At 42.8% G+C, this 16,037-nt stretch overlaps 1 protein-coding gene across 1 annotated transcript in view; it reads left to right on the top strand.

Annotated features, from left to right (window-relative positions):
- LOC137439858 (moesin a) overlaps positions 1-16,037 on the top strand; it is an 84,666-nt gene that overhangs the window by 56,643 nt on the left and 11,986 nt on the right. The window contains exons 6-9 of the mRNA XM_068136021.2: positions 4,007-4,153; positions 9,318-9,414; positions 9,616-9,779; positions 9,935-10,065. Coding sequence (XP_067992122.1) covers positions 4,007-4,153; positions 9,318-9,414; positions 9,616-9,779; positions 9,935-10,065 — 539 coding nt within the window. The remainder of the gene's footprint in view (positions 1-4,006; positions 4,154-9,317; positions 9,415-9,615; positions 9,780-9,934; positions 10,066-16,037) is intronic.

Genomic DNA, 16,037 nt, shown 5'->3' with positions numbered 1-16,037 from the left:
TAGAGCTATTTGGCCACAGTACCCGAAGACATGTTTGGCGAAAACTAAAGACAGCATTTGACCACAAGAACCTGAGACCAACTGTAAAGCATGGTGGTGGAAATATTATGGTTTGGGGCAGCTTTGCTGCATCAGGGCCTGGGTAGCTCACCATCATAGAATCCACTATGAATTCTTCATTGTACCAGAGGGTGCTTGAGGATAATGTGAGGCCATCTGTCGGAAAGTTGAAGCTCAACCGAAGGTGGACCTTGCAACATGACAACGACCCTAAACGTACCAGTAAATTCACCGAGGAATGGCTGAAAATAAAGAAATGGAGGGTTCTGGAATGGCCAAGTCAAAGCCCGAATCTAAATCCCATCGATATGTTGTGGGGGGATTTGAAATGAGCTGTGCATGCAAGAAACTCCTCAAACATCGCACAGCTGAAAGAATTCTGCATGGAGCAGTGGGCAAAAATTTCTCCCAGTCGATGTCAGAGACTGTTAGACAGTTATAAGAAACGCCGACTTGAGGTTGTTTCTGCCAAAGGGGGCAATACCACCTATTAGAGCCAAGGGTGTACTTACTTTTTCCACATTCGAAATTTGCATTTATGTTTATTTAAATTATACAATGGACTACAAAATGTAAATGTTTCATGATATTTGTTATATTATATCACCTTTATCTATGAACATTGTTGAAATGAAGATCAAATAGCTGTATGTTGAAATATGTTGAAAAAGTCAAAACTTTGCATGGGGTGTACTTACTTTTTCACGTGCATGTATATATATAGATATATATACACACAGAGATTAAACCCCCTAACTTGACTGGGAAGCAAGGCACAGATTGAGTCTCACCCCAGCAATTGCTGCACAACCTGTTAGCAACAAGTGTCGCCTGCTACGCTGACACATTGTCTCTGCCCTGGTGATCAACAGCTAGGAGGTTTGCAGTCAGGAATATTAAATTTAACTGAAGAAGCACACTGACCCTGACATGACACTGACGTCATGTGCATAAATTATACCAACACACCACCTCCAAACTAGGTATAATTTATGCACATGACGTCAGTGTCATGTCATAGGGTTAGTGTGCTTCTTTAGTTAAATTATATATATATTATATATATATATATATATATATATATATATATATGTTCAATTTTTTTATTTTTTTTTACACATATATAATATACAGCACGATATCTCAAAACGTTATGGCCGGATTATGGCAAAACTTGGTGGAAAGGTTGGGTGTGTTGCAAGAACAAGCTGATTCAATTTTGTTTTATGTCTGGATCCAGATCCAGCCTATTAGTGAGATAGAAAATGTAAACTGTTCAGTCTTGCAGAGGTATGCTCTCTACCGATTACCTTTCTCGTTACCTCCGCCATTGAAGGTGGGCGGATGTTATGTTTTCACCTCTGTTTGTTTGTCTGTCTGTCTGTGAACAGGATATATCAAAAAGTTGTGGAAGGAATTCGGACGAAACTTGGCGGTGAGGTTGGGTGTGCGACAAGGAAAAATTGATTCAATTTTGGTGAAGATCCGAATCCAGAGAATTTTTAAAGTGATTCTTTCACATTGAGTGATAGGGCAAAAACCAATGCACAGTGATGGCCAAATATATTGGGACCCTTGCACTATTTTCAAATGATGCATCATTTCTTCCAGAAAATTGTTGAAATTAAAAAATCTTTTGGTATCTACATGTGTATTTCTTTGGTTTACAGTGGAACAAAACAAAAAAGCTGAAAAAATTACTAAATCTTAGCTTATTCCACACAGAAATCCTAAAATGGCCCGGACAATATTATTGGCACCTTTTAGAAGTTGGTAGAAATAATTAGATTTCAAGCAGGTGATTCTCCGATACTTTGCAATTGATCTCACCTGTGGCTAGTTGCAGGTGCCTGCAATATAAAAGTCACTCATTCATTCAGTTTGAATAGAGAAAATGAGTCATTCTGCTGTTTTGTGTCACTGTGTGTACTGCAATGAGCATGGAGAAAAGAAATAAAACCAGAGAATTGTCTGAGGAGGTCAGACACAAGATGTACAATCTCAAGGCTACAAGTCCATCTCCAGAGACCTTAATGTTCCTGTGTCCACCGCAATGTTATCAGGAAGTTTAAGGCCCATGGCACTGTAGCCAACCTCTCTGGACATGGCCGCAAGAGAAAACTTGATCGAAGAAGATTGTTTGAATGGTGGAGAAAGCACCTTGATCAACTGCCAAACAGATCCAAGCTGACCTTCAGACACAAGGTACGACAGTTCAATTCACATCATCTGTCGCCAGCTCAATGAAAGGGGGTTCTATGATAGGAGCCCGAGGAGGACCACACTGCTGAGAGAGAGACACAAGAAAGCCCGACTGGAGTTTGCCAAAATAAACCTGAACAAGCCAAAATCCTTCTGGGAGAATGTCCTGTGGACACATGAGACCAAATTATAGCTTTTTGGTAAAGCACATCATCTCTATGTTTACAGAAAACAGAATGAAGCCTTCAAAGAAAAGAACACCTTCCCTACAGTCAAACATGGAGGAGGTTCAGTGATGTTTGGGGTTGCTGTGCTGCCTCTGGCACTGGGTTCCTTGAATGTGTGCATGGCATCATGAAATCAGGAGATTACCAAGGGATTTTGGAGCGCAATGTTTAACCCAGTGTCAGAAAGCTAGGTCTCCGTCGAAGGTCATGGGTGTTGCAGCAGGACAATGACCCCAAACACACTTCAAAGATCACCGAGGAATGGTTGAAGACAAAACGTTGGACTGCTCTGAAGTGACCAGCAATGAGTCCAGATCTAAATCCCATTGAACACCTGTGGGAAGATCTGAAAACAGCAGTTGGGAGAAGGCACCCTTCAAATCTGGGAGAACTGGAGCAGTTTGCACAAGAAGAGTGGGCCAAACTGCCAGTAGAGTGGTGTAGGAAGCTCATTCATAGCCAGAGGAAGCGCTTGACTGCAGTTGTTTTGTCCAAAGGCTGTGCTACCAAATATTAAGTCTAGACTCTATGGTGTCAATCATTTTGTCGATGCCATTTATTTTTATTTTATAATTTAGAGAAAATTGAAGCGGATGGTGAGTCATAACGCCTAAGGCCTATACCGTACCATATTGTTGGAAGAGACGTAATGCCGATGCTTTCAATATTTGATGGTCATTTTAACAATCGGTTTGCTTGTGTTTCACACTGAATGAAAAACGTAAAGGTAGAGCATGGCAATTGTGATATATGACAGGTTCGACAACATGTTCAGCATGAACGGCATATAAATAAAAATGGCGGTGTGTGGAGAGTCAGCCGCAGCACCGCCGTAATGACATCAGACGTAATCACATCACCCTGTCATGTGACCAGATTCTCAGCTCTGATTGGTATATGTTTGAGGGGACATACATTCATACATACTGTACATACATGCATACAGACGGACAAACACTGTTCTAGACGGCTCTGCCCGATGGGCTACGCTAAGTTATTCTGCACCATTCAGTAATCGGACCAAAATGAAATATATCACATTATATCTCAAAAAGTTGTGGACAAATTTTGACTAAACTAGGTGGATGAGTTGGTTAAGCAACAAGACCAAGTACATTAGACTTTGGTTCAGGTCCGGATCCAGATCCGCCCTATCGGTGGGATCCAAAACGTAAACTGTTCAGCCTGTCAGAGGTATGCGCTCTACCGAGTGCCGTTCCAGATTTGGTTGTTTTCATGGTAGCTATTACCTGTTAAAGTTTTGACTTTGCACTGCAGAATCCTAACCCAGGAGGCAATTTCGAAATAAACGGTGGTATTGAGGCACAGTCGCAGAGACGCCATTTTCTGATGAAGATCGAAATGTTCCTTTAGGGTCTGCGAATAGATGTGACTGCCGGCTTAATATCTCACTTATTATAGACAGGTTTCTACAGGGAAAAACCATTGTCTAATTCTGTTGTTCTTCAGGTTTTGTTATGGCGAATGCTTGTCGTGAAACCTCACATGCTTTTCAGGGAGGATGCCATTATGGAGTACCTGAAGATCAGCCAGGACCTGGAAATGTATGGAGTGAACTACTTCGACATAAAGAACAAGAAAGGGACAGATCTGTACCTTGGTGTAGATTCTCTGGGCTTGAGTATCTATGAGAAGCAAGACAAGTAAGAAACTTATACCCAATTGTAATGACTAGCGGGCATCCCGTCCTCCAGGTGGGAGTACCCTTCTCAGCCCAACGTCAGTGGGCAATGTGCTTTGGAACGTTATTGGAAATGCACTTTATAATTTTTGGTCATTTTAAAAGAAATTTTATTGATCACAACATATACTCAATATCATAATTTTGAGAATGCCCCATTATATTATGAAGAAGACGAATGAATGAATGAATGATCGTTTTAAGGCCAATTTTCTCCGCGAGAGTGGGGGTTAGCCTTGCAGGCCCCATGACCTCATGGTTCCTTGTTTGAGGCAATGTTTTTATGGCCAGATGCCCTTCCTGACGCCAACCCTTAGTCGCCTCTTACGATGCGCAGGGATACGGCGTACCTATTCTAACCGGGGTACACACCGGGATCATTTAACCCAGCAAGCTGGTACTCAATTTTGCCGACCTCAGAAGGATGACAGGCTGAGTCAACCACCCTGGCGTTAATTCAGCGATCGACCAGGATTCGAACTCAGGATCCTCGGATCCCAAGCCGGCACCCTAACCGCTAAAACAACACCAGGCTATCCCCCCTTTCACATTATGAAGAAGATAAAACCACCTTTAGAGGCCATTTTTCCCCGCAAAGCGGGGGTTGGCCTTTTTCGGGAACCGTGGTTGTTGTTGTTTTTCGGTCCCCTTTTTGAAGCAATGTTTTACGGCCGGATGCCCTTCCTGACGCCAACCCTTTTTTGCCGCCTTTAACGACAAACAGGGAATTACCAGTGAACTGGTACTCAATTAGCCGACCTCGGAAGGTATGACAGGCTGAGTCAACCCCCCTGGCGTTAATTCAGCGATCGACCGGGATTCGAACCCAGGATCCTAGGATCCTAAGCCGGCACCCTAGCCGCTAGCCCAACACCAGGGATTATGAAGAAGATAAAGGAAGATTATTTGTAATGAGGCCTGACATCAAAGGTGGTATACTTACTATTCCTGATACATGTACAGTACCTTCAGAAAGTATTCGCACCCCTTGACGTTTTCACATTTTGTTGTGTTACAGCCTGAATTTAAAATGGATTCAATTGAGTTTTTTGTCACTGATCTATGCATAAATACCCCATAATGTCAAAGTGGAATTTCTTTTCAGAATTTTTTATAAAGCAATTAAAAATGAAATACAGAAATACAGTCGACCCTCGTTAATCCAGACTACTTTGTTCCCAGCACCCAATGTCGGATTAGCGAGATTGTCGGATAAACGATTTTGTTGATTAGAGGGATAAAATGAATGGCGGAAATCTTTTCCTGGATGTTTTGGTCATGTGGCGAGATTTTCGGATTAAACGCGGTCAGTCGGATTAACGAGGGTTGACTGTATCTAATTACCTCTGCCACTGAAGGTGGATGAAGGTTATGTTTTCACGTCTGTTTGTCTGTTTGTTACTTGGCAAAAAAAAAAAAAATGACAAGTATGTTGATCACTCCGGTTTGTGTGTTTGTCTGTCCGCTCACTTATACTTGCCTACAGGTCACAATTTTAAACTAATCTTCACGAAACTTCACCAAACAGTAGAGTTGGTGGTCCGACAGAGTCTTGTTTATTTTTGAGGCCAAAAGGTCAACATAGGCCAAAGGTCAACCACTTTTTCAAATTTCTAAAATCCTCAATTTTCATCCGATTGACTTGAAATTTGAAAACTATTTTCATATTAGCTTACTGACACCAACCTCCATCTATTTTTAAGTTCAACATAGGCCAAAGGTCAGTAACTTTTGCAAATTTCTAAAATCCTCAATTTTCATCCGATTGCCTTGAAATTTGAATAGCATTTGTATATTAGCTACATGCACTGTTCAGCTACATACATTTGCAACATACGCTGTTCAGCCTGGTGGGGGTATGCGCTCGACTGAGTGCCATTCTGGTTTTCAAAATATTCAACCCCCAGAGAGGCAATACTTGTAGAAGCACCTTTGGTCGTGATTACAGCTTCGAGTCTTATTGTACATGTCTGCATCAGCTTTTTACATCAGGAGTTGGGGAGTTTCTCCCATGCCTCTTTGCAGATTTGCTTAAACTCTGTCAAGTTGGATAGGGGGAGGGGGTGGGGGGGCAGGGGGGGTGTCAGTGAAAAGTAATCTTCCAGTCTTTCCACAGATTCTCAATGGGATTTAAGTCAGAAATTTGGCTGGGCCACTCCAAGGTCTTTCACATTGTTGTTCTGAAGCCATTCCAGTGTTGCTTTGGCTGTATGATTGTGGTCATTGTCCTGTTGGAATGTAAATCTTTGCCACAGTCTGACGTCTTTTTGCACTCTGCAGCAGGTTTTTTCCTCGAGGATTTTCCTGTATTTGTCTCCATTCATTGTTTCCTTTATCCTTATAAGTATCCCAATCGCTGCTGCTGAAAAGCATCTCCATAGCATGATGCTGCCACCACCATGCTTCACAGCATGATGGTGTTAAATGGGTGATGAGCTATGTTCGGTTTCCGCCAGATGTAGCGCTTTACATTCAGGCCAAAGAATTAGATTTTCATCTCATCAGACCACAGAATCTTTAGCTCTCAGAGTCTTTCACGTGCCTTTTTGCAAACTCCAGGCGTGCTGTCATGTGCCTTTTTCTCAGGCGTGGCTTCCATCTGGCCACTCTCCCATAAAGCCTAGATTTGTGAAGTGCTGCCGAGACTGTTGTCCTTCCAGCACATTCTCCCATCCCAGACAAGGAACTCTGTAGTTCTGTTGGAGTGGTCATTGGGTTCCTGGTCACCTCCCTGATCAAGGTCCTTCTTGTCCGGTTGCTCAGTTTGGGCAGACGGCCTGCTTTAGGAAGAGTCTGGGTCGTTCCATATTCTTTCCATTTGCTAATGATGGAGCTCACGTTGCTCTTGGGAACTTTCAACACTCTAGAAATTGTTTTATACCCTTCCCCAGATCTATGCCTCCTCACAATTCTATCTCGGAATTCTACGGACATCTCCTTGGACTTCATGGTAGAGTTTTTGATATACAGACTTGGCATTTAATATGGAATATTTTTTTTGTGGGGGTGAACTTACTTTTCAAGATGTCTTAGAACCAAAAGTTCATTGGAATTATGTTGAAATTATTCGAGATTTTGTTAATGTGACCTTTAAAAGAAACAAAAACCACATTTGACATTTCGAAACAAATAAATTGATCCTTGAAAGTGATGCAAACTGATATCGAACTCAATTCATGGACAGTACTGTGTTAAACTTCTGTACGTTTTCCAGAAGTATCTCTTTATTTTGCACATTAGCCTAATTTTTTTTTAACAAAAACAAAAGTTAAATTACGACTGGGATTACGGACAGTAAAATTACAGTTCAGTACTTCGTGTAACCCCCACGAGCATTCAGGAGAGCACGTACACGTCGAGGCATGCTGTTCACGAGATTTGCCAAGGTTTGGACAGGAATCGCTTGCCATGCAGTGACAATAGCCTGCTGCAATTCATGCACAGAGGTCGGCTGCTGGTCCAAGTGGTCGATTTGATGCGTTACTTCTGCCCACAAGTTCTCTATCGGATTCATATCCGGGGACATGGCAGGCCACTCCATATGCTCTACACCACGGTCAGCAAGAAAGTGTTGGATCATGCGAGCACGATGAGGCCGTGCATTGTCATCTTGGAAGACAAAGTTTCCTCGAAAGGCTGCACGAGCAAATGGAAGCAATGTTTCTTCTAGAATGGCCCTGTACTTGAACTGGTTCAGGTTTCCATTCAGAACAACCAGGTCAGTTTTGCCCCCTGCATGAAAAGCAGCCCAAACGGTCACCCCACCACCTCCAGCTTGGACTCTTGGCACTATACAATCTTTGTTGTAGGCTTCATGCACTTGTCTGTGCACTCGGACGCGGCCATCTTGACGATAGACCAGAAATCTAGACTCGTCACTGAAGATCACGTGATTCCAGTGTCCTGGCTGCCATTGACGGTGCTCTCTGGCCCATGGCAATCGGCGCTAGCAGTGTTGTCTGGTCAGGCGTGGCTTTCTCAGGGGATGCCTGGCACGATAGCCTGCTTGAACCAGTCGTTGGTTGACTAGCCTTCTGGATACAGGCACATTTGTCAGTTGCTGCCACTCAGCCCTAAGCCGATTAGCTGACTTGGTACGGCCATTGCGGACTAACCGGTGCAGCTGGCGATCATCCCCCCTTGTGGTTCTGCGGGGATGTCCTGGCCTCGGTATTGGAGTAGGGACACCCCTCTGAGCATTTCGTTTCAGGATCTTTGACACCTGAACTTGAGTGATGCCATACTGCCGAGCAATAGCACGCTGTTTAATGCCGCAATTTCGTAAAGCCACCACTCCATGACAAACAGCATTGTCGAGTTGACGGACCACCTCCAGAGGAAGCGGCAATAACTTTTGGAGACGTGCAGCAGTTGTTTTCCACTAATACAGAACGCAACAACCCTTATATACCCGACTGTGAAGCCAATCATCAAATGCACCTGTCCGTACATTTTGCCATGCCACCTGTGATATAATCCTGTTGTTGACTTCTTGCTGCGACAGACAATCAGTGACATGGTTCTTTTAACAAATAAATCACCAAAGTGTAAAAGAAACTCACCAGATTGATATACTGAGTTAAGAAAGTAAACCCAAGTCAAGAAAAAATATATATTCCATATTAAATGCCAATATATATATGGTGTTTTTGTAAATTTGTAAATATATATATATGGTGTTTCTTTCTAAATCATGTCCAGTCAATTGAATTGGCCATGGGTGGGGTGCAATCAAGTTTTAGAGACATCTCAATGATGATCAAATTAAATTGGATGCACCTGAGCTCAATTTTGTGTCATAGCAAAGGGGTTGGATAATTATTGAGTCGTCATTTCAGCTTTTATTTTTAATTATTTTGCTTACATTTCTAAAAAAACACCCACTTTGACATTATGGAGCATTATGTGTATATCAATGACAAAAAAAAATCTCAATTTAATCCATTTTAAATTCAGGCTGCAACACAACAGAATGTGAAAAAAGTCAAGAGGGTGAATACTTTCTGAAGGCACTGTATCTGCTCTATTATAGATAAATTAAATTCCCAAAAATAAGGAACACCAAAATACTTTTGAAAATCCAACAAAGGTGTTTGATATCTGTCAATGACCTTCTTTGCTCTCAGAATGAACCCAAAGATTGGCTTTCCATGGAATGAAGTCAAAACGATCTCATTTGTGGACAAGAAGTTCACCATCAAGCCAATTGATAAGAAATCTCCAGTAAGTAAAAAGAGATTTGTACCTCTTTGCATTCCATTAAGTATTTTATTTTGTGTTGTGTTGTGTCATGGTGTATCATAAATATATGTTGATCAAAAATATATTTGATGTTGATAAACCGTTATGGAGTTTCCTAATTTGATTTTGGAAAAAGTTGCCAAAGCGATTTTTGCTCGCTGCATCTGTTCCTTTCTCCACCAGGATTTTATGTTCTACGCATCCAGGCTGCAGGTGAACAAGCGAATAATTGCTCTGTGCATGGGAAACCATGAACTGTACATGCGGCGGCGACAACCTGACTCCATCGAGATCCAGCAGATGAAGTCTCAAGCCGAGGAAGAGAGACAGCACAGACACTCTGATAGGTAGGTCCCATGTGGAAGGTGGGTGGAGGTTCCTGCCACTGAGCTTTGCATGTGAATGTCGGATGGTTTTCATAACTCATTTTGGTGTTTCTGGGATGTAGTGCAGATGAAGGATGACAAAACGTGTAAAAATTGTTTCACGGTCTTTTATTCAGGGCTCGTTTAGAAGACGAGCGTAAACTGCGAGAGACTGCTGAGATGGAGCGGGAGAAAGCTCAAACAGACATGGCGAACATGGAAAGGAAGTTGGAAGTGGTTCAAAAGGAGACACAGAGGGCTCAAATTGGTATGAATAGAGTATAATACAGTCTCTACATAAACCATATAAACAACTTGTACTATGTCATAACATGCTGAAGCAACTGTGCTATGCTGCACTGTATTGTGGTGGGTTACATTCCCACATCCTCTTTTCCATAACCTTCAAAAGTGGTGCATTAAAGAGCACTCACTGTATGTAGGACATCAAAGTGCATAACCATCAAAAGTGCGCCAAGGAAATGGCCGGATCCGTTATCAAAGGCTCTCGAGTTTTTTTTGCCAACATTGCGAATTGTGCACACCAGATTGAATGTCATTCTGATACACATTCACACGATTGTGCGAAATTCGGGCAACACAATCCCAAAACGTCAGGGAAATATGCAAAAGGATGTTCCTTTAGTCTCCTGTCCTTTTGCGGGTGGTACCGGTCTAAGAAAGCCATTAATAGTCAGGTAGAAACTTCCGTTGACAACGATCTCCTGCATATGTCTTATTTTGTGACTAGCGGTCCGATAGCTGGAACATATGGACTGAGCCCAGGATGCTAATGTGTGGCCGGATGACGTGACCAAAGGTCCAGCAATTTATCCATATTTAGGAATTTTGCCAATGACCGACGTAAACCAATGAGTGATCATGACAGCATGAGGTGGCAGTTTCATTATGTAGTATGTTGTAGCATTCTGCAGCATTGCGCAGAAGAAGAACCAGAAAAATCAAACAGACACATAAAACATATAATAATGGGAGCTATATAAATAAGGGGAGCGGTAGACAAGATGAGAAGAGAGGGGGAAGCACACAAACACAACATTTGAGAGCAGGGACATCGGGAGGTCTGTGGGAGGGAGAGGGCTTGGGGGGAGGAGGTGTGGGAAGGGAGGTGGTTGGGGGGAGGGGGGGGGAGAAGTATAAAACACATGGATACTGCAAGGACTTCCAGGAAAGAAGTTGGAATTTCAAAAATGTGGATCTGGGGTGAATTAGCGGGGGTAAAAAAAAAGGTTTTGGATGGGGGAAGATAAGAGATGGTGGTGAACAGCTGTTTTAAAGACCTGGAGGGAGGAGTGGGATTGAAAAGAGTGAGGGAGTTTGGTCCAGAGGCGGGAGAAAAGGGGAATGAAAGAGTGAAGGTGAGCAGAGAGTCTTGATTTTGGCAGTTTAACCATAAGAGGGTTGCTGGCAGATCTTGTGCGACCTGTGGGAATATTAGGGGGACAGCCCACAGAAAGAGCTGAGGGAGCAAGGCCGGAGAGGAGTTGGTAGAAGACGGAAAGACCACCAACCTGCCTGCAGTGAGTGAGTGAAAGGCCCTCGGAGTTAGCTTCATCATGGGAGATTCCAATGATTCTGAAATATAAATTTTTAAATTCCAAACTTATTCTGACAAAATAAGAGAATGAACAGAATGAATGAAATTTTACTGTCTCTGCATACTTGGAACATGCATATGGAGTTATGTCATTTCTAAAATTTTTGTTGTAGTACAGCAGATCACAAAATAACCTTGACCTATTTGGAGAGAACCATCACGGCGGGAGTCAGCACTTTCCTCTGTTGCATTCTAGTTTGGTTTGTGTTTTTGTTATGATGATTTGACTTCGATTTCTAAAAAAAAAACTAAAAAAAACTATAGTTAAAATAGGTCCACCCACATACCTCTCACCTCACCCAATGCCACACGGAAGGCGATGATGATGACAACATTGGGCCGCACCATCTGCACTTTGGAATCCTGAGATTTCCCCACTCCCATTTTTGAAGGATACACAACACCTGGCACACAATGTCTTGGTGGTCGAAACGTCGGACGCTTTCCTGCGGGATAGCTGTACTCATTGGTGGAGCCTTCATTTTTATTTCGCTGAACCAGACCATCAAAATGTGAAATCCCTACAATGTTGAATGTTGTCCCCCGTCGCACCGCGGAGCGAAAGGGGGACTATGGTTTTCACCTCCGTGCGTGCGTTCGTCCGTCCGTGCGTGCGTTCGTCCGTCCGTGCGTGCGGACGTGCGTGCGTGCGTAAGCGAAGGACCGAATTCTAATTTGGTGTGTGGGTGTATCTCGGCATAAGGAAGAACGCCATTGAAAATTGGGTCGCCACGTCAAAATCCAAGATGGCCGCCGCCATGTATGTCTGAACCTTGTGAGCGGAATATCTTGAAAAATAAGCGAAGTACCAACTTCTAATCTGGTGTGTGGGTGTATCGAGGCATAAGGAAGAAAGCTATTGAAAATTGGGTCGCCACGTCAAAATCCAAGATGGCCGCCTTACATCTTCTACTTTGTCAACTCACATCACTTCACCGACGGGGGACCGAGGCGTAACGCTTGTTTCTCCTTTCTTTGCACCATGCTGTTTATCTCGCATACATACTATTTAAACATCACAAGGAAATTTCCTTGTAGATGTTCAAATACAGAAAGGAAGTCATTGTGTGAACTGGGACTTTAGCGAAATGCTCGACACCTGCCTAGGACTTGTGCTTGGAAGTTAAAAGGCAAACCAGTGCGGAAAAATCACTGCCGAGGAAACTACTTTGGCAGGGCAGGAACTCCTTAGCGATTGGAGCCACTCAATAGCAAGGACTTCTGATTCTCATTCTGGTGTGCACATAGTACATACTCAGTTTCAGAGTGTCGGTGCTGCCAAAGCAGCTTCTTGGCAAGGATTATATTGGGTCGTTGGTCATTGCCTTCTCAGCAGTAGGCTAGGGCAGGGATTTGTAATTTGTTCAGCTTGCTGGCGATAGCTCGCCTACTCTTCGCAAAAGACATCATGGGATAACTAACCCTATTCAAGCTGGGGTTGGGAGGGGAAAATGACCCTTCCCTGTAGAAAATTTGCAATATCTCTGTAACCCAAGCGAATTGCCAAATACTGTTTCATGACTTTTTCTTTGAAGTCTTGTGCAGACTTGCAATTTGATACCAATTAATGATCCAATTTGATACCAATGAGAGGTTAATGATCAATTTGATACCAAAATTTTGCAAAGGAAACTTGAAAATATGCATAAAAGTAGCGTATTTGCTTAATTAATAATTAGATCTTGGGGGGAGTCAAAATGACCCCTCCAGCCAAAACCTACTTCCAAAAATCCCAGCCTGAATAGGGTTAAGGTCCACCAATGAATGCCGGCAGATGGGATGCCCAGTTTAACGTCCATCCGAGGGACGGCAAACACATTGATGAATCACCCTGCATGTTTATTTCTTCTTATGCAGCATGTGGCTGCTTGGCTGCATCACCTCCTGGGAGCACGGCTGTGCTGCTGATGCTATTCCCTTTATTACCAGTAACCTGGTACTCATTTTGCTGACCTCAGAAGGATGACAGCCTGAGTCAACCCACCTGGTGTTAATTCAATGGAACGACATGGCCTTGCTTGAACTCGACCCTCAGATTTTAAGCCAGCTACCTTAACCATTAAGCAGACACCAGGCTTACCCTTCCTGTGAAACACTGGGATGACAATTTATAGCTGAGTCAGAATTCAAACGCAGGCTAGATAGCTTAAAGGTGAGTGTGCATACTTCTGTGGCCTAGGCCATCCTGGCGGCCATAGCAATGACTACCGTAAAATGGGGTGAATAGGGACAGCAAGGTGAATAGGGACACAAACTGAAAAAAAGTTCGGAAAGTTTTTTCGCTGAAAATTGATAACCATACTGATTTGTTGATATTTGCGTTGAAAGTGTTCTCTTGTTTTTTTAAAAAGCAACTTATAGTCCCTATTAACCCCAAATATGGGTTCAATAGGAATAAATAGGATTTTTATGGCTGTCCCTATTCACCCCGTTTTACGGCTGAATAGGGACAGTCGCTAATACAAAAAAATAATAATCAAGAAACAATCCTGAGTTTCCAACTTATTGCTAAATTGATAGCTCAGATGGATGCACATAATATGCACCCATAATGTAAACCACGGCGCCAATGAAAAAAAATATGGGATAAAAAGTTTCTCCAAACTGTCCCTATTTCTTGATTATTATTTTTTTGTATTGGGGACTGTCCCGATTCACCCGTAAAACGGGGTGAATAGGGACAGCCATAAAAATCCTATTTATTCCTATTTAACCCATATATGGGGTTAATGGGGACTATAAGTTGCTTTTTAAAAAAACAAGAGAACACTTTCAACCCAAATATCAACACATCAGTATGGTATCAATTTTCAGCGAAAAAAGTTTCCGAACTTTTTTCAGTTTGTGTCCCTATTCACCCTATTTCACGGTACACTTTATTAAACTTGTGAATTTCCAGTGGGTCATGTGGTTTTCCAGAAATTATCCAAATTCAGTCATTTGGTGGTCCAACCCACTGTAAGGCACATTTCATAATCTATGATCTGTAAAGTGACGTTCAGGCACGAGGAAAAGGCCAGTTGGCTCATCTTGCCTGTGTTGCAACCTCATGTCATTACTCCAGCACTATATACATTAATATATACATGTTATGTGCAGTATGCATGTTATGAAAAACTCAACAATGACTGCCAAAAACATAGTTGAAATGTGACCTGAAAGAGAACCATCTGTGCATTCTAACATCAGAACAGGCCATAATGGGTTACCCTTTCGGAGGGGATTTGGGAGTGATGGGAAGGCCTTTTGGGGGGGATGCATGAGTGGTGGAGGAAGAGTTCTCTTTATTTCCCTGTTTAGAAAAACAATACTCCACCAAAACGATGCAGTCTGACATAGGAAGTAGCATCGGAGTTGAAGAATATTTTTTGACAAGTGTAATTTTTAAAATCCAGGGCAATCTCCTTCCTTCCAAAATCATTAGGTGTCATTCATCCGCAAAATCATTAGGTGTCGTACCCATTTAATCAACTTCTTTGGACGAAATTCCAGTCTCTCCGACTGTGGTGTTGTTGATTGTGTTTGATTGAGTTTTTTTTTTTTTCAAATCCCCCGTCTCGCTAATCAGCACAATTCTTCGAGCCTAGTGCAGCAATATTTATCTTTATTCGTGTTTTTATAGGCCGTGGTGTTTATTTTAATTACCGGTCCCGTGTTCTGTTGCAAGGGCGATAAGAAAGGCCATCTTAATGGAGAATGGAGCCGGAACCAGCGAGCAAAGGCCAATGGCTCATTGCAAAACTACAGATAAAGAGTTCGATGTTAAATGAGGCTTCTTCTCCCAGAATTGCCTTTCTCTTGAGAGCGACGATGGAGCCAGACTGGAAATTGGCTTTTTTTTTTTTTTTACATCGGCACGAGCAATAATCACGTGTAGTGTTTCTCACAATGATGTTTTCATCAGTAGCCTTTCAAGAAATGACTTTCATGCTAATTCTATTATTTCCTCTTCATGCTGCAAATTCTCTTGGTATCCTGCTGTCCCGACCTGATCTAACGGAGGCGTGCCACGTCGGAAAGACCGCATAGATTTTATGTTGCTGACTTTTACAAGCGATTTTACAAGATAGAGCCTGGTGTTTGGCCTAGAGGTTAGGGTGCCGGCTTGGGATCCTAGGATCCTGAGTTCGAATCCCGATCGATCGCTGAATTGACGCCAGGGGGGTCGACTCAGCCTGTTCATCCCTCCGAGGTCGGCAAATTGAGTACCAGCTTGCTGGGATGAATGATCCCGGTGTGTACCCCGATTTAGAATAGGTACACCGTATCCCTGCGCATTGCAAGAGGTGACTTAGGGTTGGCGTCAAGGGGGGCATCCGGCCATAAAAAAAACATTGCCTCAAACAGGGAACCATGATTGTCAAGGGGCCCGCAAAGCTAACCCCTGCTCTAGTGGGGAAAAATGGCCTTGAAACGATCATTCATTCATTCATTCATTCACTTTTACAAGCGATGAGTATCGCGCCGTCCCAATACCCGATGACTTTATCACTAATTCCAGGCATGTCGTGTTTAAGATATGAATTGCTGTGTGTGCAGTTGTAGCAAAAAGACAAACTGCCAAAGTCTGGATATTGTCACTTTTAATCTGATTCTCCATAAATCGTTTTCTTCTCATGTAG

The sequence above is a fragment of the Myxine glutinosa genome, chromosome 14, assembly GCF_964187855.1.
Source record: "Myxine glutinosa chromosome 14, kmMyxGlut1.1, whole genome shotgun sequence".
Classification (NCBI taxonomy): domain Eukaryota; kingdom Metazoa; phylum Chordata; class Myxini; order Myxiniformes; family Myxinidae; genus Myxine; species Myxine glutinosa.
The sequence above is the reverse complement of the archived record's forward strand: the minus strand, read 5'-3'. Positions and strand labels throughout refer to the sequence as shown.